At 37.1% G+C, this 26,346-nt stretch overlaps 1 protein-coding gene across 1 annotated transcript in view; it reads right to left on the bottom strand.

The window, feature by feature from the left end:
- LOC147581800 (uncharacterized) overlaps positions 1-9,097 on the bottom strand; it is a 42,238-nt gene extending 33,141 nt beyond the window's left edge. Inside the window, exons 1-4 of the mRNA XM_086702959.1 lie at positions 8,897-9,097; positions 7,593-7,756; positions 6,869-7,338; positions 3,645-3,733 (exon numbers count right to left, since the gene is read on the bottom strand). Of these exons, the coding sequence (XP_086559085.1) occupies positions 3,645-3,733; positions 6,869-7,338; positions 7,593-7,756; positions 8,897-9,097 (924 nt within the window). The remainder of the gene's footprint in view (positions 1-3,644; positions 3,734-6,868; positions 7,339-7,592; positions 7,757-8,896) is intronic.
- Between the last annotated feature and the right edge of the window lie 17,249 nt (positions 9,098-26,346).

Genomic DNA, 26,346 nt, shown 5'->3' with positions numbered 1-26,346 from the left:
GAAATTTTGTCCTCTAATATCAAGAACAAGACAAGGATGCCCACTCTTGCCATTATTATTTAACATAGTATTGGAAGTCCTAGCCATAACAATTAGACAAGAAAGAGAAATAAAAAGCATTCAAATTAAAAAGCAAAAAGTAAAACTGTCACTGATTGCTGCTGACATATTATACCTAGAAAACCCTTAAGACTCTACCAAAGAGCTATCAGAATTGGTAAATATATTTAGTAAAGTCACAGGATACAAATTAATATACAGAAATTAGTTATGTTTCTGTACAGTAATAACAAACTACCAGGAAGAGAAATTAAGACAACAATCACATTTACATTTTTCTCAAAAATATTAAAATATCTAAGAATAAATTTAACCAAGAAGGTGACAGACCTGTATTCTGAATTCAGTAAGACACTGATGAAAGAAATTGAAAATGACACAAATAAGTGAAAAGATATATCATGGCTATGTATTGTATGGGTTGATATTGTTAAAATGTCCATACAACCTAAAGTAATCTATAGATTCAATCCAATCCTTATCAAAATAGCAGTGGAATTTTTCACAGAACTAGACAAAGAATTCTAAAATGTGTACGGACCCCATAAGACCCCAAATAGTCAAAGAAATTCTGAGAAAGAAGAATAAAGCTGGAGGTATCACATGCCCTGATTTTGAACTATACTACAGAGCTATGATAATCAAAACAGCATGGCACTTGCACAAAAACAAACATAAATCAATGAAACAAAATAGAGAACTCAGAAAAAAACCCATGCATATATGGTCAATGAAACTATGACAAAGGATGTTGGGATGATCACTAGCTGTTGTATGGAAACCAATTTGACAATAAGTTACATTTAAAAAAATAAAATAAAAAATAAACTATGACAAAGGAGGCAAGAATATACAATGGGGAAAAGAGAGTCTCTTAAATGGCATTGGGGAACCTGGATAGCTACATGCAAAATAATGAAACTGGACCTCTATCTTATACTATAAACAAAAATAAATTCAAAAGGATTTAAAGACCTGAATGTAAGACCTGAAACCACAAAATTCATGAAAACAAACATAGGCAGTATGCTCTGTGACACTGGTCTTAGCAATATTTTTTTGAACTAGTCCCTTAATCAAGGGCAACAACAGTTAAAATAAACAAATGAGCTTACATGAAACAAAAGTATTTGCACAGCAGAGGAAACCATCAACAAAATTAAAAGGCAACCTACTGAATGAGAGAAGGTACTTGCAAATGATATATCCAAAAAGGGGTTAATATCCAAACTATATAAAGAACACATACAACTCAACACCAAAAAACATACAACCCAATTAAAAACAAGGCATAGGACTTGAATAGACTTTTTTCCAAAGAAGACATACAGATGGCCAATGGACCCATGAAAGATGCTCAGCTTCACTAATCAGCAAAATGCAACCAAAACCTAATGAAACAGTAACTCACCCTGGTCAGATTAGATATCAAAAGACCAAAAATAACAAGTGTTGGAGAGAATGCAGAAAAAAAGGAACTCTTATGCATTGTTGGTAGGAATATAAATTGCTGCTGCCATTATGGAAAACAATATAGAGGTTCCTCATGGGGCGCCTGGGTGGCTCAGTCGGTTGAGCGTCCGACTTCAGCTCAGGTCACGATCTCACGGTCCGCGAGTTCGAGCCCTGCGTCGGGCTCTGGGCTGATGGCTCAGAGCCTGGAGCGTGCTTCCGATTCTGTGTCTCCCTCTCTCTCTGCTCCTCCCCCATTCATGCTGTGTCTCTCTCTGTCTCAAAAATAAATAAACGTTAAAAAAAAATTGAAAGTACTACTTCCATATGATCCAGCAATTCCACTTCTGAGTATAGATCCAAAGAAAACAAAAGCACTAATTCAAACACATATATGTACCATTTTCTTATAACAGCATCACTTACAATAGTGAGATATGGAAGCAATATAAGTGTCTATTAACAGATGAATGAATAAAGAAGAGTAGTATATAATATACATATACAGAGAGACAGACATAATGGAATATTATTCAGCCATAAAAAATGAAATCTTATAATGTGGATGAACCTAGAGCATATTTTGCTAAGTGAAATAAATCAAAGATAAATATTGTATGATTTCACTTATATGTGAGATCTCAAAAATACAGAAAAGGAAAAAAAACAGACTCATAGATACAGGAAATAAACAAGAGGAGGGAGGACGTTGAGAGGTTGGTGAAATAGGTGAAGGGCATTTAGAGGTACAAACTTCCAGTGATAAAATACATGAATCACGGGGATGTAATGTACAGCACAAGAAATAGAGTCAATAACATTTGAATAACTTTGTATGGGACAGATGGTAAATAGACTTATCATGTGGATCAGTTCATAATTCATAAAAATATCAAATCACTATGATACATACCTGAAACTAATGGGATATTTTACCTCAATTACATTTCAAAAAAAAGAAATAATGAACTTTTCCCCCTCATTATGTTGTTGTATTTACAATGAATTTTGTTAATACCTGTATTTTTTAATTTAGCCTCAAAACAAAATCATTTTCAATTTTTTATTAGAAGGCAACCTTTTAGTAATAAAAATAAGATTCCCCATCCTGATTTATTGTTTGAGAACTGCATATTTACACAGATTTCTCTTAAGATGAATGTGAGGAGTCAAACATTTCCTATGGCACAATTTGGTATTAGACCATGATGGTGTCATGATTCCTTAGGATTCACCTTAGATTCACTGTCTCATATTATTCCATTTCCCTGTGTTTAGGTGTGGAGAGAAGAGGCTTCCAAGTGGAGAGAAGAGGCTTCGGGCTACTTGGAGAGAGAGGGAAGCGTGGCCATCATAGCCTGCCAATTGACCTCAGATGCTCCCAGTCCCAGCTGCCACCTTATTGTCACACTATAAGAATCCAAATGAGATCAGGAGAACTGCCCAGCTGAGCCCATTCAAGTCACAGAACCATGAGAGATATCAAAAGCTACTAGCTTTTTAAAATTTTTTTTAATGTTTACTTATTTTTGAGAGAGAGAGAGAGAGAGAGAGAGAGAGGAGGGGCAGAGAGAGAGGGAGACACAGAATCTGAAGCAGGCTCTAGGCTCTGAGCTTTCAGCACAGAGCCTCACATGGGGCCCAAACCCACAAACCACGAGATTATGACCTGGGCTGAAGTCGGACGCATAACCAACTGAGCCACCCAGGCACCCCTAAAAGCTACTAGCTTTTAATTTTTTAATTTTAATTTAAGATACTAAGTTCCAGGATCATTTGTTCTATACAATATATAACTGAAATAGATTATATATCTCAGCATTACAGTAAACATAATTACATTACTTATCCTCTAAGGTATATATTTCAGACTATACATAATAAAGTACCTATATATGCATACATATACAGCCAATTCTATTATAATCTGACCTAAGCAGTGCTAAAAAAAAATCACCAAATTGTGCAAAATCTTGCAATATAAACCACAAAGCCTACGTAAAACGGTGTTAAGCAAACATAACTCAGAAACTAAAAAATAAATCTAGGAACCTACTAATGTGGCAGCACAGTTTTGCACATATTAAATGATCAACAAATACATAAATATTACAATGAATATGGTACTTTACCTCTGAAAAGGCCCGAAGGTCACTCGAGGAGTGGGTGTCAGGAGAGTTGTGAGTTATTGTGACCAAAGGGCAGCTAAGGCACAGCTTGACTGGAAGGAAGTTAGATAGTCAAACATTAAACATTCCCTTAATTAAAAATATACATATACTAAATTTGCAATTTCCCCAAACCCATATTAACCATTGCATATTTCAGCTTTAGCTCATAATATACTTTACATGCATGAGATATAGTCCAGGAAAAAAAATTAAGACAGCATCCCTACTATCATTAAAACTAACTTTTAATTTCACCGAAATTACTCAGATATTGGCTATAATTTTCAAAAATACTACTTTCTAAAAAATTAGCTAAAAGAAAATGCCATATTGTACATCAACAAATTAATAACAAATCTCTTCACAAAAATGCAAGTGTTCTTCTAAGATATTTTAATATTTTGAAATTCTTTCATTTTATTTTTTTTTATTTTTTTTTTAACGTTTTTTACTTATTTTTGAGACAGAGAGAGACAGAGCATGAACGGGGGAGGTGCAGAGAGAGAGGGAGACACAGAATCGGAAGCAGGCTCCAGGCTCTTAGCCATCAGCCCAGAGCCCGACGCGGGGCTCGAACTCATGGACCGTGAGATCATGACCTGAGCTGAAGTTGGCCGCTTAACCGACTGAGCCACCCAGGCGCCCCGAAATTCTTTCATTTTAAAGATGCTAAAGAAAATGTTTAAATGATGAGAACCATTTAGAATCAAGACTTTACATATTTGAGGAGACAGTCTCCCATTTTTCCCATTAAACTAATTTAAATTGAAAAATAATTAGCATAAAAATAATTAGCATATCACAGGGATGGTAGATATTGTGGTAACTGGGAGAGGGTGAGAACAAAAAAGAGGTAAATTCTATTACAGTAAGCCTCTTGACATTTATAGTCCTGTTTTTAAGAGTTTCTATTAGTGTAGTCCTGCAAAGGAAAAAAAAAAAAAATGTATGTTCTATGTAAACTTTTGAGAAATTTTTTTTAATATAATTCATTGTCAAATTGGCTTACATACAACACCCAGTGTTCATCCCAACAAGTAACCTCCTCAGTGCCCATGACCTACTTTTCCCTCTCTCCCACCCCACTATCAACCCTGTTTGTTCTCTGTATTTAAGGAGTCTCTTATGGTTTGCCTTCCTCCCTGTTTGTAACTTTTTTCCCTCCTCTCTTCCCCCATGGTCTTCTGTTAAGTTTCTCAAGATCCACATAGGAGTGAAAACATATATCTGTCTTTCTCTGACTTATTTCACTTAGCATGATACCCTCCAGTTCCATCCACATTGCTGCAAATGGCAAAATTTCATTCTTTCGCATTGCCAACTAGTATTCCATCCCAATGGCCAACAGACACATAAAACGATGCTCAATGTCACTCATCATCAGGGAAATACAAATCAAAGCCACGCTGAGATACCACCTCACACCGGTCAGAGTGGCTAAAATGAACAAATCAGGAAACAACAGGTGTTGGTGAGGATGTGGAGAAACGGGAATGCTCTTGCACTGTTGGTAGGAATGCAAACTGGTGTAGCCACTCTGGAAAAGTGTGGAGGTTCCTCAAAAAATTAAAAATAGAACTACTCTATGACCCTGCCATAGCACTACTAGGAATTTATCCAAAGTATACAGGAGTGCTGATTCATAGGGGCACTTGTACCCCAATGTTTATAGCAGCACTTTCAACAATAGCCTAATTACAAAAAGAGCTTAAATGTCCATCAACTGATGAATGGATACAGGAGATGTGGTTTATATATACAATGGAGAAATTAACCAACATTCTGTTCTAATATTTCTTTTTAAGGACAAAGTATGAATGCCTGAGTGTTTAAGATTGGTTTCACTTGTGTCTCAGTACTCAAGTATTAGTGTTTTAATAAAGACATTTCCACTGTTAAAGGTGTTGTTCTCGAAATCCTTCCACATAACATTGTTGCTATATTAAATCTGTTTATAAAAAGGGAAGTAAAACTTCAGTCCTAACTAAATTTAAAATTCAAATGGTTCTCAGAGTAACTAATTGAAGTTGACATGCACTGTGTCAAATAGGAATCCCTATTATCTGTTACAGGATTCTAGTCTAGTGGCTCACCCAACAGAGGGTACTAGCTCAACAAACTTATCAAAGAGACAATTACAAATTTTGACAGAGATCTTAAGCAATTACAAGGGGTAGGACAGTGACTCTTTCAATGCTGGAATGTCTCAGAAGAGAAAATTACAAATAACTTAGAATGAAAACTGTGGGGTTTTTTCTTTAAGTTTTGTTTTACTTAATTTAATTTAATTGATATGATTTCAACTAACAGAACAAAATTAGTCCTTGGTCAATTCTGAAATTATCTCAGTAATTAAATTTTAGAGAAACAAAGTTGCTTAATTTATTTTAAAAGTTACTATACGAGTTATTATACTACACAAGTGGGTTATTTCTATTGGATTCGCCAAATCCTAGGACACAATTAACTAAAGTTAAATTTCAAAAAGCTGAAGTTAGCACTTCAGAAAATTTTAAGACAGGCGTGAAAGAATCAGAAAACCGCAGTATCTACTCCCATCTGTTTAGGCCCTTTGGAAAGAGGCCTCACAAGAAAAGGCCAAATTGGTAGTGATTATCTAATCTTTGTGATTATCTAATAACTTTGTCATTTGTGATTATCTAATGTTACTACATAACTTTGTGATTATCTAATATGTTACTACAATTAGCCATACAAGGTCTGTGAACCTGGTGAGACTCAGTGCAACAGAGTGTAAGAAGCAAAACCCTTCACCCAAGGGACTGGCTTTAAGTACCATTCGCAGAAGACAGATGCTAACTAAGCTGATAAGATGATGCCTAAGTGCCACAGCGATCCAGTAAGGTTTCTTGAATATTTTAACTTAATGGTTTCAAATTAGCTAAAGCCAACATACATATGCAAATAAACACAACATAAATAAACTTTCAGAATAATGTTTTCAACCCAAAGTACACCACGGAAGTCTCACCTCTTGGTCTAAATAAACTTAATTAAAACAGAAGACAAAAGATGGCTAAATAAAATGCCATTGTCAACCATATCATTTCAAAGCCTTGAGAAACTTGTTCGGACCGACGGTGCCACCTCCGGAGTCCGCATCGCAAGTCGCCAGGGTCGGGTGTCTGCGCGAGGGCCGGCCCCGTCCGTCATCTGGCGATTACCTCGGGCTGCAGCCGTCCGCGGGATCCTCCTTCCTGGGGTGGCCCCGCGGTCCGGGCGGCGTCCGGAGGCGACGCGGTGGCGGGAGCTCGGCGCGCGGGCCACTCGGGCTGGTCCCGAGCGCAGGCGGCGCGGGGAAGGGAGCCGCTGCCAGGCGAGCGTGGCGGGCGCGCCGGGGACTCGCGCGCTCGCTCCGACGCGCACCGCGTCCCCGCTCCCGGCCCGAGCGCGCGCTCGCCCGGGGAAAAGTTGGGGGTGGTGGTGGGGGCGTGAGCTGGGGTTGGAGGCGCCTCCGTCCGCCCGCCTCGCGTCCAGGTGGGCCCTGCGGATCCGCCTGCCTTGGCCTCCTCGAGGTGACCCCGGGCGGCCCGTTCTGACGGCCCCTGCTGGCCGAGGGTGGAGGCTGCCAAGGAGGAGCGTGGTAGCGCCAACCTGGCAGAGTGTGTGTCTGTGAGGGACGCGAGTTTGGCGACTGTTGGGAAAACTCAAAGTCAAGTAAAGTCCTACTTAAGGGCGTTCGCTTCCCACTCCTAGGACGGCTTGTGGGAAGAGGCCCAGTTACTTGTATGCTTCATATAATAATACTAATTATTAGTAGAGTATAGCTACTCTGCCATTTGGCCTCCACATAATGTACCTGCCATAACTGCTGTTCCCCGCGTGCTGTCACTGCCTTTCTGGGGTTTCTTTTACTTCTCTAATCCACACCCTACTGGACAGACCTACCGTTCTGCTAAGAATAGAACTGAGATTTTGAGTCTCGATCTGCAGATACAGCTCCACGTGCCTATCGCATAGTAGGCTGAAAGTCGATGATTTCCTTCAATGAATGAATACGCGAACCGATGACTGATGAACGTTTTCACATCTGAGATGTGACGTTTTGCTGTCTAGAAATGTGTTTTATTAGACGTCCTTACACTTTAATAAATTCCCATTTTGGTTCCAAGCAGCTCAGAACGTATAAATAACTTATATAATTTATATATTATATAGGAAGCAATCTTTAGTACTTTTTTTAAACAGATATTTGCAGGTTTGCTGCCTAGCAGCCCCTCCCTTTTGTGGGAACACTATCCGAATTTTGCTTGTAAATGATGAATCATCCACTCTCAGTCCATTTGCTTCAGGTGATGGCAACTCTTGGCCTGATTCAGTGCATAACCCTAACCTGCTTGATGGTCGTTATTTATTCCTCTGGTAACAGGGTTTATTTCAGAAATATGTCCTGTGCTCCAAAGCAGGCCTCTCAGAGACAAAAAGACAGTTCTGGAACTTTGTGACTCTTGCAAATTAGAGTCACCTAGCTCTAGAGATTGTGTAATGCTCAGCCACTGCAGGTCTGTTTATGCTAAGCTTAGAGCCCCTGTGAGGAAAGAAATATGGGATACTGAAAAATGGATGCTGATATGTAGAGGGATGCTTCTGAAGATACTGACTGTATAAGGCACCTGGTTCCTCATACCTTGCAGAGGTGCTCCCCCTGCACTTCCAAATAAGAGACAGTACGTTTCCTGTGCTGAAAAATGCTATAGAGATTTCTCCTCCACAAGTGAACATGTACCCCGGTCAGAAATTTCACCCACCTACTCTTTTGGTTGTTAAGTCCCTTATCTAGGGATAAATCCCAGCATGATTTGACTGGGGACATGCTAAACTTGACATGAGTGGAAAGAGGGGTTGGAAGATTCAGGATCTACAGTCAGGAGCCAGGCCAGTACTCCTGCGATGAAGTTTGGCAAGTGCTTAATCAAAGTAACCAAAACCTTTCAGACTGAATAAGCACGAATTCATTGACTTGGGGCAACTTTCTTTGGACATGAGATACAATATCCTAGGAAGGACCCCAAGGGAATAGGTGAACTCACTGCTAGCATGGCTCTCCAAAAGAGATAGCTAAGCCTAAGTCAAATGGATATGTGTCAGCCGCTCTGGCAGACAGCAGAAAAGGCACTAAAGGAGCTGAAGGAGGTGAGATTGCTGTGGTGAATATACTATTTGAGGGCAAAATGCCCGTCAGTGGATTATACGTCACTGGAAGGCCGGAGGAAACACTGTTCAATGAAGGTCATCAGGAATGTACTGGTGAGAGGGACACCAACATCACTAAGATGTGTAGTGGAGATTCTCCTCTGGGGACATGAATTAATAGCAGGAGAGATGTTCACAAAGCTGGGCTCAGTGATATCCGTGAAGATAATGATTCGGCCATGAGGCCAAGGAGGTAACATTTAATCACCAAGAGGCAGGAAGCTGCAATCATCATAAAGACCCCCAAGGTCAGAGGGCAGTCAAAAAGGTTTGACACACAGGGAGTTGAGATTGTAAATAGACCATGGTGTTAAGAAGAGAAGAGATCAACAGCCATTATGGGTTCTAGGTAATAGCCACAACCAGAAAAAGGCAATAATGGGAAAGCAGGAGATGGAAGGAAGTCACTGAAATAAAAAGGCATGATTCAAGTGTGCAATTTATTTCCCAGGAGGCTGGCAATTCAGAAACGCTGTTACAGCTTTTTTTCTGGCACTGGGATCCATGTACTTGAATTCCCAACAGACTTGGAAGTATGAATTTGATGAGGGGGGATATATCATGGGGTATGAAGAACATGGTATTCTTCTAAACCATTGTAGCCAGCATGCCCTCTGTATCAATTAAATACATAGAAATACCATTAACTAAACAGCTCCCTGTAGTTCGTCTTATTTAATTACCTCATGCATGAAAAGATTATCGTCATCACTTAGCTGGACTTCTTATATTGCAAACTCTTTGACTTTGGTTGAATGAAACTATTAGTAAAAAATATATCTATAGAAATGACGTCCCTTGAAAATCATCCATGACTATCACAATTTCAAAAGTGGGAAGAATTCCCAATTTTGTCAAAACTATAAAAACAATGTATTCTGGGGGTGCCTGGGTGGCTCAGTCAGTTAAGTGTCCGACTTGATTTCAGCTCAGGTCCTGATCTTCTGGTATGTGGGGTCAAATCCCACACTGGGCTCGGCACTCACTGACAACAAGGAGCTTGCTTGGTATTCTCTCTCTCTCTCTGTCTCTCTAGCTCTCTCTCTCTCTCTCTCTCTAGCTCTCTCTCTCTCTCAAAATTAACAAATAAACTTTAAAAAATGTATTATGGGGCGCCTGGGTGGCTCAGTCGGTTGAGCATCCTACTTTGGCTCAGGCCATGATCTTGTGGTCTGTTGAGTTCGAGCTCTGCGTCATACTCACGCTGTCGTACTGATAGCTCAGAGCCTGGAGCCTGCTTCGGATTCTGTGTCTCCCTCTCTCTCTGCCCCTCCCCCGCTCATGCTCTATGTCTCTCTCTCTGTCAAAAATAAGTAAACATTAAAAAACTTAAAAAAATAATGTATTATGGTTTTGAGATTTAACTTGTCATAAAATACACAAATTTTCTTGAGAAGAAATTCATACCATTTTGTATCTGTAGTGTCATTTCTTAACAGCATATACCTACACTTCAAATAGAAACTCAACTTCTTGCAATATGCTATCTCAAAATTGTGGAAAAAATAAAAGTAGAATAAAGGTAGAAAGAAAAATCTCTTCAAAAATAGATGCCTGTCTTGAATGTATAGCATCCTACAAGTTCAGTCTGTTTTTTTTTGTATAATCATAAGTCTCATAATAAAATATTCATTATTAGTATTAACAAATTTTAAGTAAGTATGAGGTATTTTAATTAGCATGAAATTAAAAAAAAATAATAGCCAAGTGTTGTAAATTTTCAAGCAAAACTGGTCCATGTGGCAGTACAAATTCATACTTCCATTTAGAAAAGAACATGACAAGAACCCCTGGGTGGCTCAGTCAGTTAAGTTGCTGATTCTTGATTTCAGCTCAGGTCATGAAATCACAGTTGTGGGATTGATCCCTGCATCCTGCTCTGTCCTGGGTGTGGAGCCTGCTTGGGATCTCTCTCTCCCTCTCCCTCTGCCCTTCCCAGTCATGAGCTTGCTCTCTCTCTCTCTGTCTCCCTCTCTAAAAGAAAAGAAAAGAAGAGAAGAGAAAAGAAAAGAAGAGAAAAGAAAAGAAAAAAAGAAAAGAAAAGAAAAGAAAAAGGAAAAGAAAAGAAAGAAGGAAAGAAAAAAGAAAAAGAAAAGAAAAAAGAAAAGAGAAAAAAAGAAAACAACAAGATGGGGTGCCTGGGTGGCTCAGTAGGTTAACCATACAACTCTTGATCTCAGCGTAGGTCTTGATCTAAGACCACATTGGGCCCTGTGCTGGGTGTGCAGCCTACTTAAAAAAAGAAGGTGACGGGGCGCCTGGGTGGCGCAGTCTGTTAAGCGTCCGACTTCAGCCAGGTCACGATCTCGCGGTCCGTGAGTTCGAGCCCCGCGTCAGGCTCTGGGCTGATGGCTCAGAGCCTGGAGCCTGTTTCCGATTCTGTGTCTCCCTCTCTCTCTGCCCCTCCCCCGTTCATGCTCTGTCTCTGTCCCAAAAAATAAAAAATAAAAACGAAAAAAAAAAAAAAAAAAAAGAAGGTGACAATGCATATTTTAAATTATGGAAAAATCTTTTTGATCTAAGTCAATAATTCCACTCTTGGGAAAGTACTTTATGGAAACACTTTAAAAGAAGAAGAAAAAAAATTAGATAAAGTAGGAAGAAGAGGAAGAAGAGGAGAAAGAGAAAAGACAGAAAAAGAGAGTAACGAAGTGCAGAGAAGCATATGGCAGCAATAAATATAACAAACTTATAAATACAATTAATATATAATATATTGAAATAATTAAGCAAACTAAAATACTACCATTTGAAGGAATATTATGCTTCCATTAAAATAATCCTAAATATGATTTCAACATTAAAAAGTATATCTTATATAATGCTAGATTGTAAAAACATGGGAAGTAAAACTTGGTGCAGACTATGTTCTCAAATATTTGCAAGACCAAGTGTAATATGAACATATCTCGATGAAAAAATATTTTTTTCTCTTTTAAAATGTTAATGTTTTAATGCTTACATTATATTTAGTGTTGAAATAGTTAGTTTTATTTACTGATTATTAAAATATGTTAGAGAAAAATTAATTTCTTTGTGTTGTTCATAGTTTTATGTCTTGCTGACTTCATATTTGCTGTTTGAATGCCTTAGCACCATTCAGTGTTATGTCTAGTAGTTGCAGGATGGGGTAGTTTTTGTGAATCTAAACTATAGATATGTAAAAATCCAGCATATCACTTAAAATCAGATGATCAGATACATTCTCTCTTGTTTTCTCTCTTTCTTGCTGCCCATGCACACACAAACATGAACAAATATATACTTTCTATCTGTCTCTGTCTCTCTCTGACTCTCTCCATACCCTCCCACACACATGTAATGTATATGAATATTGATATGTGTATGGAGTGTATATATGTAGGTATAGATATAGGTAGCAGTAGAGACATAATTTGTTCATATTTCCAATAATATCTGTGGCTCCCGGCAAGGAATAATATACACAATAATAAAGCTAGTTAAAATCTTTAAAAAATTATTTGTAATTTTGTAATGTTTGAAAAAGGGAAATACACAATGAAAATAATAAATTAATTTTTTATAAAACTAACTTAAAAATTAGATAAGGGATTTTTAACTTCAATATGTACAAGGACCAGGCCAATAACATAAATAAAGCTGATGAGTTTTCACATATAGTCTGCAACCAGTTTAACAAGGACAATAGAAACTGAGTGAGAAAATAGACCCAGGGCACAAAAGAAGCCAGGTTTTGATATAAATTTTTTTTAATTTGACATTGGAATGTTTAAAAAAATTAACACCGTGGTGTTCTGGGTGGCTCAGTCACCCCATTCCATATGTTGAATCCTAACCCTCCAAAGGGCATTAGGGGGTTTAGATTTGGAAGGTGTTTAGGTCATGAAGATGAAGCCCTCATGAATGGGATTAATGTTTCTGTAAGAGACCCCACTGATCTCTCTCAGCCCTTTTGTCTGTATTGCAGATACAAGAAGTCTGCAATCCAGAAGAGGTTATTCATGCAACCATGCTGGCACCCTAACCTAGAACCTTTAGCCTCTAGAACTGTGAGGAATAAATTTCTGTTGTTTACAAGGTATCCAGTCTGTGTTTTTTTTGTTTTTTTGCTTTGCTTTAAAAAGTTTTTTTAGTGTATTTATTTATTTTGAGAGAGAGACAGAGACAGAAACAGAGTGTGAGCAGGGAAGAGGCAGAGAAAGAGGGACACACAAAATCTGAAGCAGGCTCCAGGCTGTCAGCACAGAGCCTGATGTGGAGCTCAAACCTGTGAACCATGAAATCATGACCTCAGCCAAAGTCAGATGCTCTACCACTGAGCCACCCAAGTGCCCCCTCCCCACTGTGGTATTTTGTTATAGCAGCTTGAGTGGACTAAGACACCACCATATCTAGTTTGTGATCTCTGATTCTAGTTCACATTCCTTTACTTCAGAAATTTAGATATAAAGTTTGTGAAATAAGTTAAGCTCCAAGAAGCTAAAACCTAAGAGCTGAGACCACAGAGTTAATTGGTCTCACAGAGCAGCGATGGTAGGTACCCAAAGATCCTGGATTGTCAATTCCATACAATATATTTGTCTACTAATTAAAAATTCTTTATCATGCCAAGTTGAAAAAAGCAAATGAAGTTTTAATTTCTATGTGAATATTAGAATTAAAAAAAAAACATTTTAGGATGCCTTAACATTCAGGTATACAGAATATACAGATTATTGTTCTCTCGGAAATACTGCAGATTCTCCTACTAGGCTTCTAAAACTTTCTAAATGCAATCTCTTAAACCCTAATTTCTTTTAAGGATTCAACAACAACAAAAAAGTGTGAGGCATTCTGCCAGTATTAAAGCGAAGACTTTTTTTTTAATTACAATTAATTAAAATGGAAATTAATTTTGCCCAGTTGATTTGCATTTTGCATGCAAATGTGGAAACTTTGCCATCCTTTAACATCCTGATAGCATTGGCATTTGAAACAATTTATTTAAATAAAGCTTTTTGTTCTGCTTTGCTCATTTTTCAAATGTCGCCTCCAAGCATTGGGATTTCAAAATGTCGACCTCAGTGTCTCTTGGAGTTCTCAGAATAATAAATGATTTGCAATATCATCTATATTTAAAATTTTCTTATGAATAATTGGTCACATTCTCCATGCCAACCCTAAAACAGCACTTGCATTCTGAATTCTTTTCAACGTCATCTTTTTTTTAATTCCTTACTCCCTTTTATTAACTTATTGCCCTGAATTTTGCCAATCAACTCAATGGTACTTTAATTTGTCAAGATTTCACTAATGACACCGCTATCATAAGCAAAATATGCTAAAAAGATAGATCCTTTATTTGTGTCCGCCTGATTGTCTACTCACTTTTCCTTCTTTTAGGCTTTCCCTTTTGCAGCCTGTTTTCTAATCTTTCAAGAATTTTTGAAATATTGTTTGATTAACTCATTCTCTGCTTAAAAAGAAAGCAATAATCCTCATTAGTTAGAGTGACATCTGTAAGTCCTTTATTCTTACAGTCAATGTTCTTTACATTTTGCCCACACTTCACTTAAATGCTAATTTAGAATATCTAGAGAACCATTTTCCTATTTTGGAGTCTCTTTTAGAGAATTAGAATCAATTATTTCCATATATTAGACCATTTTATTTATTATCTTTTAAATCTCATTGTCCAAGGTGCTCCTTTGGGTATTTGTTCCCCAACCTGGACTTCCCAGCATATCCTTTGTCACATATGGCAGGATAATTTGTTGACACATGAATTTACATTTTGCTATGTGTTTATTTTCACTTCACTATTCCAAACTGGTTCCCAAACATACACATTCTTGACTAAGAGGAAATTTATTTTTCCAAAGAGAAAGAGGAAACTTGTCATAGAAATGTTTTCCTAGTTTGTATTTTTTTTTTCAGAAGGCCAAACAAGGATAGAGCAGGTGGGGAGAGGGGTGGGGGGGAAGAAGAAGAAGTGCTTATATGTGACAGGAAGCAGATTAGCAGGTAACAAGAGTATGGCAGAACTCTGCTTACTTCCTAGTACCCAGAACAGGTGGCCACACAGCAGAGGGCACTGACTTGAATTTGAATTCTGGTACCCTCAGAAGAGAGAGCTGACGTACAGGGTTCCACCAGAAGCAAAGATTCTTGTGTGCGAACTTGAGATAGAAGTATTCACCTGCAGTCAATGTACCACATCTGATTTGAATAAAATGATTATAAATTTTTGCATATCTAACATATAAAGTAAGATATACCCCCAAATCATCCATCTTCCAAGACTTAATTTAAATTCACATTGTTATAAGTTTTTCCTGAAATCCTCACAGTTTGAATCATTCCTTCTCTTCTATATTGATGAGATTCCTTCTCTTCTACATCTATAGATGCTTTGCATCTAGAAAACACACAATATTGAACTTAATAATTTATTCCTATTTAATTTTTGTTCCTGGTGGTCATACTTTTCCCCATGTCCTCTTTGACATTTAGAACATGTATATATTTTACAAAAGATTCTGTAGTACCTTTCCAATGCAATTAGATTACTTGAGTTTTAAAAGAGAGTGTTCAGCTCTCAAATAGTAATTATGATTTCAACAACCCCAATAGTATTTCAATCTTCTTCTGAGATAAGTGACAAGTGAGAGGAGTAGGTTTTGTTCTCTAATCCCTCAGAGTCTCAAGTGCACCAAGATTGCCTGCAATTATGTTGAGCAATGTCGCTAGCTAACCTTGGCAGTTTCCGACTTTCATAATTTAGTATGCTTTACCTGAAGTGACCTCTAAGTATGAGATATGTCACAATCTTATATACAAATAAATCCTCTGTGACTCAGCTGATATTCTTATAGGGATGTTCTGTTCCATTTGGTTGAGTTTCCTTGGTGTCCCAAATTTTTGTTATGTTGGAACTGGAAGTAAAAGTACAAACTTTGGGAAAACTCAAATGAAATTTTGCCATCATTTTTCAAAGAAAATGCATTTTTTTTTTCATTTGGGGACTGAGGAGCGTGTCATTTTCTTCTGTCTGGCCAGAAAAAATGACAGACTTCAGCAAAAATGAAACTCCTATGTCAATGAAAGTTTTCCTCAGTTCTGCATCATCCCATAATGTTGACTAACTCTGTTCTTTGGGAAGTTTATCAGAATTCAGATCTGACAGGATCTTAGACTTGAGGTGGATATATCTTGTTTAAATCAGTGAAAGTAAAGAGGTAGAAGTGAATACTAAATTATTTTTTAACTATTCTGATATAAAATAGTCACTTTGAAAATGTCTTAAGTCATAAAGAAAAAATACCATATATTCTTACCATATACATTTAATATTACCAAAAGAAGCAAGCATATTTTCAAAATCCTAATGTACAACCTGATTACAAATACAAATCAATTTTTGCAAGTTCAGTTGATTTTTACAATGTAATGCCTTCCTTTAATTCCTTCCTCTGGATGTCCAGTTTTATTGCTGGGTCCTTCAAGCCTCTATTTTTAGACTAGTAATTTCCCCAGGCTCTGCAATAAATCAGTATTTAATTTAGTACTTAGGTGTTCTTCCAGGTACGTAGCTCAGTATTCAGGTGTCTCACAGCAGGTAGGAAGGTGTTTGTCTTGTTGATAAGAACAGCTTTGGGGTGCCTGTGTGGCTCAGTTGGTTGATCGTCTGACTCTTGATTTTGGCTCAGGTCGTGATCTCACGCTTTGCAGATTTGAGCCCCATATCAGGCTCCACATTGATAGTGCAGAGCCTTCTTGGGATTCTCTCTCTCTCCCTCTCTCTGCCCCTCCCCTGATTTCTCTTTCTCTCTCAAAATAAATACATTAGCTTAAAATATATATAAAGAACAGTTTTGTCTCTGAGTGCCATGGTTTTATTAAGTGCCTTCTGCCTCCATCACTTGCCTGGCCTTTAGCTTCCTTTTTTTGATTCCCCCATAATGCCACACTGACCCCTAACCTTTTTTCAAGTACACTGAAGTTACCTTCTTCCTACATCTCTGTCCCCTCAATACTTGAATCTCAGGCCACTTACCCAGGGTCCTCTGTTTCTTGTGTAGCAAATTTTTAAAAAAACTGTTATCACTTATTTTTGGTTGCAAACTTTACCCCGCAGTCCAGCTGAATTTAAGAAGAAGTTAAGGGAAAGGTAAACTAAAGAAAGGAGAGTAAAAGCACAGAGGTAACAGGATATGAGAGGAGACCAGGGGCAGCAAAAGCTATTCCCAGATACAAAAGTCATGGGTGGGCACAGCACCATCCCACACTGAAGCAATGGTGATCTTCCAGGGGGTGCTTGCATTCTAGGCACCAAAACTCCACCAGCTTTTACAATGTTCATTTGTCCTTTTACTTGGCCAGAGACTGCGTGAGACCCACAGAGCCCCCTCATAACAGATGAAGAAATGAAATCATATGTGGGGGTCCAACGTCTGTCAAAAACAAGATGCCACAACTGCTGTGATCCTCCCTTGAAGGTCTTATAAATGTGTTTTCTTCTGTAGGTAGTTTTTCCATCAGTGCCACTATGACCTATGAGCTCGCCAACCTGGCATGAAAAGTCAAGAATCTTTTGGTGGTTTCAGAATCCTTATGTTAGAATGCTTTCTCTCTGATGTTTATGACCCAAGTGTTTCTGCTGTCTTTGGAACTTTATCAGAAAGTAGTTCAAAAGGAAACAGTGTAAGGCTGAAGTATACAACAGAGAGTTGGACATATTTGGAATCAGTTCAGAAACCCAGAATAAAAGCTCCAGGAAGTATCTATCATGTGCAAAATGCCCGCATGTTTTATTCAGGCTGCCACCATAGTCAGCCATCTTCTTTGGATAGTGTTCTACCCCCAAGATTCCAAGTCAGCATAGTACACATTACTATTTCCTCAGTGGGGGAGTTGGATCCCCAGGCCTAGGTTCTGCCATCTGTGGTGAACTGTTAAGTTATCTACCCAGCTGGGTCATGGGATTTAAAAAGATTTGCACATTCCTTGGTCATGAATCTTGGTTTTGAGTTCATTAAGAAGTGTAGGATACAACGGTATTTTCTACACTAAATTGTTATTTGAAGGGTGGATGGTATTAGAGTAAAAGTTTGGGAGTGGTGGTGGTGGGGAAGACTATTTTATTTTGTTGAATTGGAAAGCATGTGTGGTATAAATGGAAGTGAGGCACGTTGAGTCCTAGAGGGCATTTTATTTTATTTTAATATAATTATTGTCAAATTGGTTTCCGTACTACACCCAGTGCTCATCCCAACAAGTGCCCTCCTTAATGCTCATCACCCACTTTCCCCTCTCCCCACCCCTCATCAACCCTCAGTTTGTTCTCTGTACTTAAGAGTCTCTTATGGTTCACCTCCCTCCCTCTCTGTTTGTAACTATTTTTTCCCCTTCCCCTCTCCCATGGTCTTCTGTTAAGTTTCTCAGGATCCACATATGATTGAAAACATGGTATCTGTCTTCCTCTGACTTATTTCACTTAGCATAATACCCTCCAGTTCCATCCATGTTGCTGCAAATGGCCAGATTTCATTCTTTCTCATTGCCGAGTAGCATTCCATTGTATATATAAAGCACATCTTTTTATCCAGTTTGTCAGTTGATGCCTGGGAGGCATTTTTATGTTCACTGACTTGGATTCTTTTAAATATGTTTCTAGGTTAGATACCCTGCCCCACAGCTCTCTTCTCTCTCCCTTATTTAGGGAGGAATTATTCTTTGTGGAAAAATCACAGAGAAATTATATGATTGATTGATAAAAAATAATAGCTGCCATATAGATTATTGAAATTTTACTTTTATTAGAGCCAAACAGAAACAAAACGAAGTGAAACAGGGTCTCATCACTGTGTTGTGTCTCAAGTGCCAAGTTCTCCAGCTAGTTGCCTTTTCTCTACCTTTCGGAGTCTTCTGTCAGTTGCTTTATTCATCGTACCCAGGGTTTTTGGTGTAAGTACTAGGAAGACTGAGGTCAAATGTGTATACTCCATTCTGTTCAGAGCCAGGAGAGCAGTTATGTTTTATAGGGGCATAAACACGAAGAAAAGGCCTTCTTAAACTCCAGTCCCTGTCTCTTCAAGAGAGTGAGACCACTGCACACTGGGTTTAGTTTCTACTTCCTACCCCGTGGTTCAGAAACTGTCTCCAGGCTCTAAGGTGGGGCAAACGCAGCCTCAACTCTTTGCTTTTCTCCTTTCCTTTGTCATAGTCCTCCCTTGCATGTTGACAAAATACGAAATCTTGTTTTCATATATTTGTCAGTTTTTCTAGTTCTTTTTTTTTCTTTTTATCCATCAGAAGGTAATTCTCTCCAGTTAACTCTTCATGGATAGAAGCAGAAGCATTCCTAACTAGTGTCACTTTAATTAAACTTATTTGCCAATCCTTGACTTATGAATGCTAGCTCTCATTTTCATAGACCCTCTACTTGAAGGTAGGGCTTTGATTCTGTCATAGGAAGCATTAGGAAGGGAATTACAGATGTTTTTGGTCAGTGCTTAATTTAGCATTGCTGTTTGTTTGAGGGTGGCATTTGATCATTACCGAGCTACAGTACCACATAAGTTTCACCATACGCAAAATGTTGTGCCTCTGAGTACACTTTCATACCACTGTGACAGACTTCAGCCAGCAGATTAGAACACAGTGGGTTGTAAATCTGGAAATACACTTCAGTGAAATGAGAAAATTCAGCAGATGATAAACATTTACAGTTCCTGTTCATGGTATGTTTAGTAGAAAAACAATTAAAAATCTATGGAAAATCCCTTTCTGTCATTCTACTTTCTTTTTTCCCAGGCCACATAAAGTCTAAATCAGTCAAAGATGGGTACGAAAATTTAATTTTAATATTTTTATAATTATAATATTGTATGTTACTATAATTATACAATTATTATAATTATAGCATATATTATTATAATTATAGAATCATTATAATTATCTTTTCACTTTCTTGGGAGAGTTATAGAATATTTCTAAAGGTACCACGTCTACCTATCTTGGGCAGGTGTTTTTCATAGTCCTGTTTTATGTGTTTGAATGGAAATGGAGATCATTTTTATGGCAGTGAGTGTTTAGAAATACATAAATGATTTTTTTCTTGTGCTTGCAAATATGCTAGGACAGATGATTAAATAGCGACAGTTTTTCACACTAAATTAGAAAGAGGATCAATTAATTTCAGTAATTATATCAAATTCTGCACAGACAGCCTTAATGCACTTATTCTGCTTTTAATCATCAGCCCCATTCACATTTACAATGTTTGCAGTACAGTGTAAAAGAAATAGCATGGGCTTTTAAGATGAACATAATTGAGTTTAATTCTTGGCTCCGTAACACGGCTCACAAGTAAGTCAGACAGCATACACACACACACACACACACACACACACACACACACACGTACACACACGTATGCTCAGAGAGACCTGTATCTATTAGTTATGAAAAATAAGCGAGATAATATATTAAAGTAAAGTATATTCAAGTACCCTTTTTAGTGAGCACATTGTAATTCTTATACCTGTTAGGTAATATTATGAGCATTATATAATTTTATGAATTTATAAAGGCTAAAATATAACAGTTTGGGTGATTCTAGAAACTGGCAATTTCACATAATTTCACTTCTAAAGGCCTATAATGTATCTTTGAAGATAAACTGAGATATTAGTGAAACCCTAAATTTATTCGGCCTTCTTTCCTTTGCTGTGTACAGTCTCCTGCTGCTGTCCTCTTTTGTCATGACTCAGATGTCACGTTTACCCAGCAGAAATGAGCATTAGAACACAAAATTGTTCATATGTTCACTTAATCCTGCAAATATTTATTGAACAACTATGAAGATTATAACAAACAGATGTTGATGCCTTGCATAAGAATGGATCTGTTAGAATTTCACTCTAATTCTGTAGAATAGATGCAAGATCATTTCTCTTAAATATCTATCATATGCTAGGACTTTTATATAGATTATCTCATTTACTTCTCTATTAAGCACTGAGAGTAGTTTTCTCACTTTCTAGATAAGGCAACCAGCTAAGAGCTTAAGTTACCCATTCAAGGTCATACAAGCCGTGTGACTTAACCAGCTTACGAGGCTTGTTTATATTTGGAAGTATTACAATATTATATAGACTATGTAATTCTTATTACCGCCTCTCTCTTTACAAATGAATATGTTTTAATTGTGTTCCTCTAAAGTGTAAAGATTTTGGAGGTATGATCAACACAGGTCTTTGCTTTACTCAGCAGAAAGATTCTGACCAGTAGCTTAAACCCTGAAGGAGCATTTTCTTCCTTTTCATAGATTTAATAGCAGTCTTTTCTCCCTTGATGTCCTTTTCTAGTGATGTACAGGCATGGTATTTCTTTTATAGATAACAAACACGAGATCAGAATGTGCAGAAGTAAAATAAATGGCGGACGGGGATCATCTGTTGTCCGTAGGCAGCGCGATGGCAGCACTTCCTTTGCTTTACTGCAGACTTGACAGGCATCCCGCTCCCTGAAGGTGCAGCTAGTGAGCTTTGGTAGTGGCTGCAAAAGCAGCTTCCGGCGATTAAATCTCAGTCTTTTCGTCAGGAAACTGCCTGTGATGTCTTTTCTCACAACTACTTATGTCTCATTAAAAGCCTTCTTTCTTCTCTGCAGATTCAAATCTGGCATTGCAAAGGAAAAAAAAATGCTCACATGGCATGTTCTGCTGTTCAAGTTCCTTACCTTTATATTTGGATTTAAAAATGTTGATAAACTCATTAACAAAGGAGGAAAGAGAGCAAATATATTTCTGAAAACGTTGACGATTGCACATGGGTTGCAATTTAGCATTTCTAAATTGTATTGCTCTGTTTTCACTGATATTTTCTAAACAAATAATTTATTTCAAGTAGCTTCTTAGCATGTGTATTGCTGTGGGTTGTGCAATGTAGATCAAACTGCGTAGAATTTCTTAAACTTGAAATCTAATTTACATAAGCATAGGCAAAAAAAAAAGTGTAAAAATCTGAGTGCATTTATTTGGGTCATAAGTACAGGTTGTCTGGATGAAGATGGAGTGTTAAAAAGATGTGAAGACTGAATAATATTCAGATATGTTAGTTCTAGGGGGAAGCTTTTCCAGGCCTGAAGCATCATGATTCTAGATAAGGAAACAGAGATAGAGTAGGACGGGGTGTACTAATTTAAAGAAACACTAGGTCACATAAATTTTAACATGCATCTCCCCCTCATTTTTTTCAGTGTCCCTACTCTGCCCTCTTTCCATTGATAAATGGATGTGTGCTTCTTCTCAAATGAATTGCCTCCAGGATATTAATAGAGACACGTGTGAAACGACTCTGGAAAAAAGAAGCTCGTCCACCTAACTAGAGGCTATGAAAGAAAATAATTTGTGTGCTCACACCTACACACCCAGAACCTAGGGGAATTGTGGCTATTAAGTGATAATTTGATTGAGAAGGACTATGTGTCCTCAAATATGTAAAATTTTCCTGTTCTATATTAATTCTTATGAGCAAATCCATTTATCCTTTATAATGCTGATACTGTGCTGGTGGGTTACATGTCAGCTTCTCACCTTAGCACTGAGTAACAGATTGCTATTTCCTTAAGCAGGTAATTTCAGTTGAGGAAAATGTGCATTAGTGGAATATTAAAAACAAAAATTTAATTGTGCTTGATAAACAGAGACTGAAATAAACCATACTGAGAAGCTTCGGCTAGCCCCAAAGCAGTATGAGAATCCTGGGCACGTGGTGGATACCTGTGAAAGGACAAGTAGCAAAATTGTGTATGCTTACTTCTCCGAGTCAGGCTGTCCAGCGTACGGCTGTAAAAAATACCTGAAAACAGCACTCCAATTGGGAAAAAAAATGTTGCCATTAATTCTTCAATCTAATTTCCTGCACTATTCTTTCTCTCTTCATTTATGAAGCCAATTATATTTAACTTACTGCTTGGTATCACGCAAAAGTCGGTGTTCTGCTTTTTCCATAAACTGTTTTCTTTTTATTCTTCAGATTGAATCATTTCAATAGGTCGCTCTCTAATTTCAAATTTATTTTGCTCTCTCTGATTTGTGATACACCTGTTAGGTAATTTTTCGTTTTAATTATTATACATTTTGGTTCTAGAGTTTCCATTTTTGTTTCGTTTTGCTACTTCTATGGATTCCACCTTAAATGGATTATTGTGATATTTTCCTTTGGTATATATAATAGTCAAAGAACTTATTGAACTTAAAACCCCAAAGATATTGTGCACATAAGCTATACCTGTTCAGTCCTTTCAGCTGTGGCTTCCTACTGAGAACCTTGAAGTTTCCACATGCATGCAGAGTTTCGATGTAACCTAACAATTTGGGCAGGGTTCACATGGACATTTGGGGGCTCCTTCTGTTACAACTCATTCCTTTATGGATTCCCTGCTCAACTCCTTGCCACTCTGCTCATCTCTGAGCTTCATCTTCTGATACCTTAAGCCAAATTCTGAGGCTTTTTTTGCTTGGGTTCTAGGTGTACTGAGCAACTTGGGTTGTGGAATGCTCTCAGAAAGATCATATATTATTAAGCTCACTCAGTGTAGTTCCTTTTGTCAAGGGTCAAATGCTCTCAAGTTTCTGCCTGTGTTTTGTCATTTCCTAGTGCTCTCAAATGTTTCTTTTTATTTATTGTAGAGTATATAATTGTTTCTTCTGCAAAGGTTGGTCTAATACCAACCCTCTGGTATTATCAAAATCCTTCTCCTTACCTAATATTTCCTGATGTGGATAAATTCTATTTATTAACCTTCAAACAATTAACATTAATGATAGTGATGACTAACACTAATGTATTTTATATTTATTTAGTTCTGTAAATATTTTATATTCTTTTACCTCTGTTATGCCATATGGGGATATACATTGTAATAAAGACAAATAAAAGACAAAAAAAATTATATATTTATCTTTATAGTATTAAAAAGGACAGGGAAAGCAAAAAAATGATTTTTGTTTAAATCATGAAACCAAAAAAATGCCAGAAGGATAGTAGTTGAAGAAAATCTGACATTTAATCTTCTAAGCCTGCTAGATCCCCTGTCAACTCCACTGGGAACCTATTTAAAATACATTCTCATCTTTGTATTCAACCATAAACCTTCACTAGTGAAATCATTAGTGATTTGTTTGTTTGTTTTTTTTTTTTCTTTTGTGGGATAGGTTGGACTTAAAAAAAAAAAAAGGTAGACCTAATCAATCAATAATGGAAGTTTAATATTCTTTGGACAACACTGTGAAATTTTCTATGTTCTCAGAACATATTTTTATGCTTGTTACATGTGAGAAACATTGGTAGGGTTAGTTGTTTTATAGTTAGTGTTTTTGCTATTTTAGAATTCCTCAGTTGAATACATCATTAAATAAAATTTATATAAGATGGAAAACTTATTTAAATTGCTTTATTGAGCTCAGCATGTGGTATTCATTCTCGGGAATTTAAATAAAGCTTCCATCTGTTCTTTTATTCAGACATCTCTGATTAAATTTTCACACAAAATACAGATAAACACAATATATGCAAGCAAGTTATAAAAGTTCCATTAAAAGTTCACGTTCTCATTCAAATGTAATTTTGAAGTTGAAACTCATTACTTAAAAGTTTTTCTCACAAGAATGGGATGTGATTTTGTTGAATTTCAAAGCAGACATCCTGTGATTCCAAGCTTTATAGGGTGCCAACAAGTGGTTGCAGAAATACAGTGTTTGTTATTGTCCATTAAGTATTTTCTAAAAACTTTTTAAAATTTTTTTAAAGAAGAGACCTAGGAAGACTTTGTTATATTTGGAGCTTATGGTTTTGTCTTTTTAAAAGTTTTTTTTATGAGTTTTGAATTTCAGGAACACCAATTTATTGGTGTTTTAGCCTAAAATAGGAAAGAAGATTGTCTTTTTTATATTTTGGAAAACATCTCCAGAAAGGCTTACAGTCTAAGAAATAACCTTACTGATTTCAATCATCCTAATTTATTTTAAAATGATCAATTATTTTTAAAAATCAATAAAATAAATTTCAAACATAATAATGATATCTGCAGTTACTTACATAGTTTACTTCTTAATCTTACAAAGTAAATCTGTAGTAATGTTTATTTTTTAATTTATTTATTTAAATTCAGGTTAGTTAACATACAGTGTAGTATTGGTTTCAGGAGTAGAACCTAGTGATTCATCATTTACATATCACACCCAGAGCTCCTCCCAACACTTGCCCTCCTTAAATGCCCATCATCTATTTAGCCCATCCCCCCACCCATCAGTTCTGCAGGGGATAAAAATCACATTGTTGAAAACATGTAACTGGTCCCAGGTCTTATAATTCAAAATTTGGTAAGTTGGAATTCAAACTCAGTCCTATTTAAATTCAAAACCAAATTCTCCTTCCATAATTTTGTATTGGATCTCATATTAAGCACAATATCCCTCCTTTGGCAGATTGAGTTAAAGCAGAATACAAAAAAAAATTTAAACAGTTGTGTTTCTAACATTCTTCTCCTTTCCAGTATTTTGCAAGCTTATGCTGTTATTTCTGTTGACGAGAGAAATGGAAAAAACAGAGAGAAGAGGCAGATCCTGGATTTCTTTGTACTTGCCTGGAATCTCCACTCTGATTGGGAGATAGGCATCTGGCAGTTTTCTGTATGAAAATGTCAATGATTTTTTTTTTTCCTTCATCTTTGTTAGTACTCCAACCCACATGACATCTCTTCGCAGAGTTGAAATTTTCCAGGTCCAGTCTTGTAAAGGACAGGATGATTTGGTATCACAGTAATTTTGGCATTGTCACTTATCTGAGCGACATGCCCTGCAAACTGTGGCCTGTAAGAGAGCAGGCTTTTTTTTGTAACTAATGCAGTGCAACCATTGATATTATTGATTCCTTTTGAGCTTTTGGAGATTTGTGTGTGGAAAGTAACATTTGCAAAAATAGTCACAGAATAGGAGTAGAATACATGAAAATTTAGATAGTACAATAATCACATAGAACTGATTTTATTAATAACATAAAAAAGTATATATTGCAGAGTGGGTTTTGCGTTTCAACATAGGTAAGTTGGAATACTACAGATACAGCTTAAAGTGGAGTCACCTACTAAAATCCTATTGAATGGCCTTAATTCTGCTGACCTTAATTCCATCTTCCCTTTATGAGTGAAAATGGTCTCACTCTCTCTGATCCTTGCCTTATCATCAGGTTCAATTCTAAAAACACACAACAAAAACAAAAACAAAACCCCAAATTGGTTATTTCTAAAATCTTATTACAGACAGGCTTTGACACTAGCATTAACTTGAACATTCTAGGATTAAAAAAAAAAAATCATGGGGTGCCTGTGTGGCTCGTTAGTTAAGTGGCCAACTTCAACTCAGGTCATGAACTCGTTGTTTGTAGGTTTGAGCCCCTCATCAGGCTCTGTGCTGACAGCT

Source organism: Puma concolor, chromosome B1 (assembly GCF_028749965.1).
Source record: "Puma concolor isolate L17-30 chromosome B1, mPumCon1.1.hap2, whole genome shotgun sequence".
NCBI lineage: Eukaryota > Metazoa > Chordata > Mammalia > Carnivora > Felidae > Puma > Puma concolor.
This window is presented reverse-complemented; position numbering and strand designations above follow the sequence as displayed.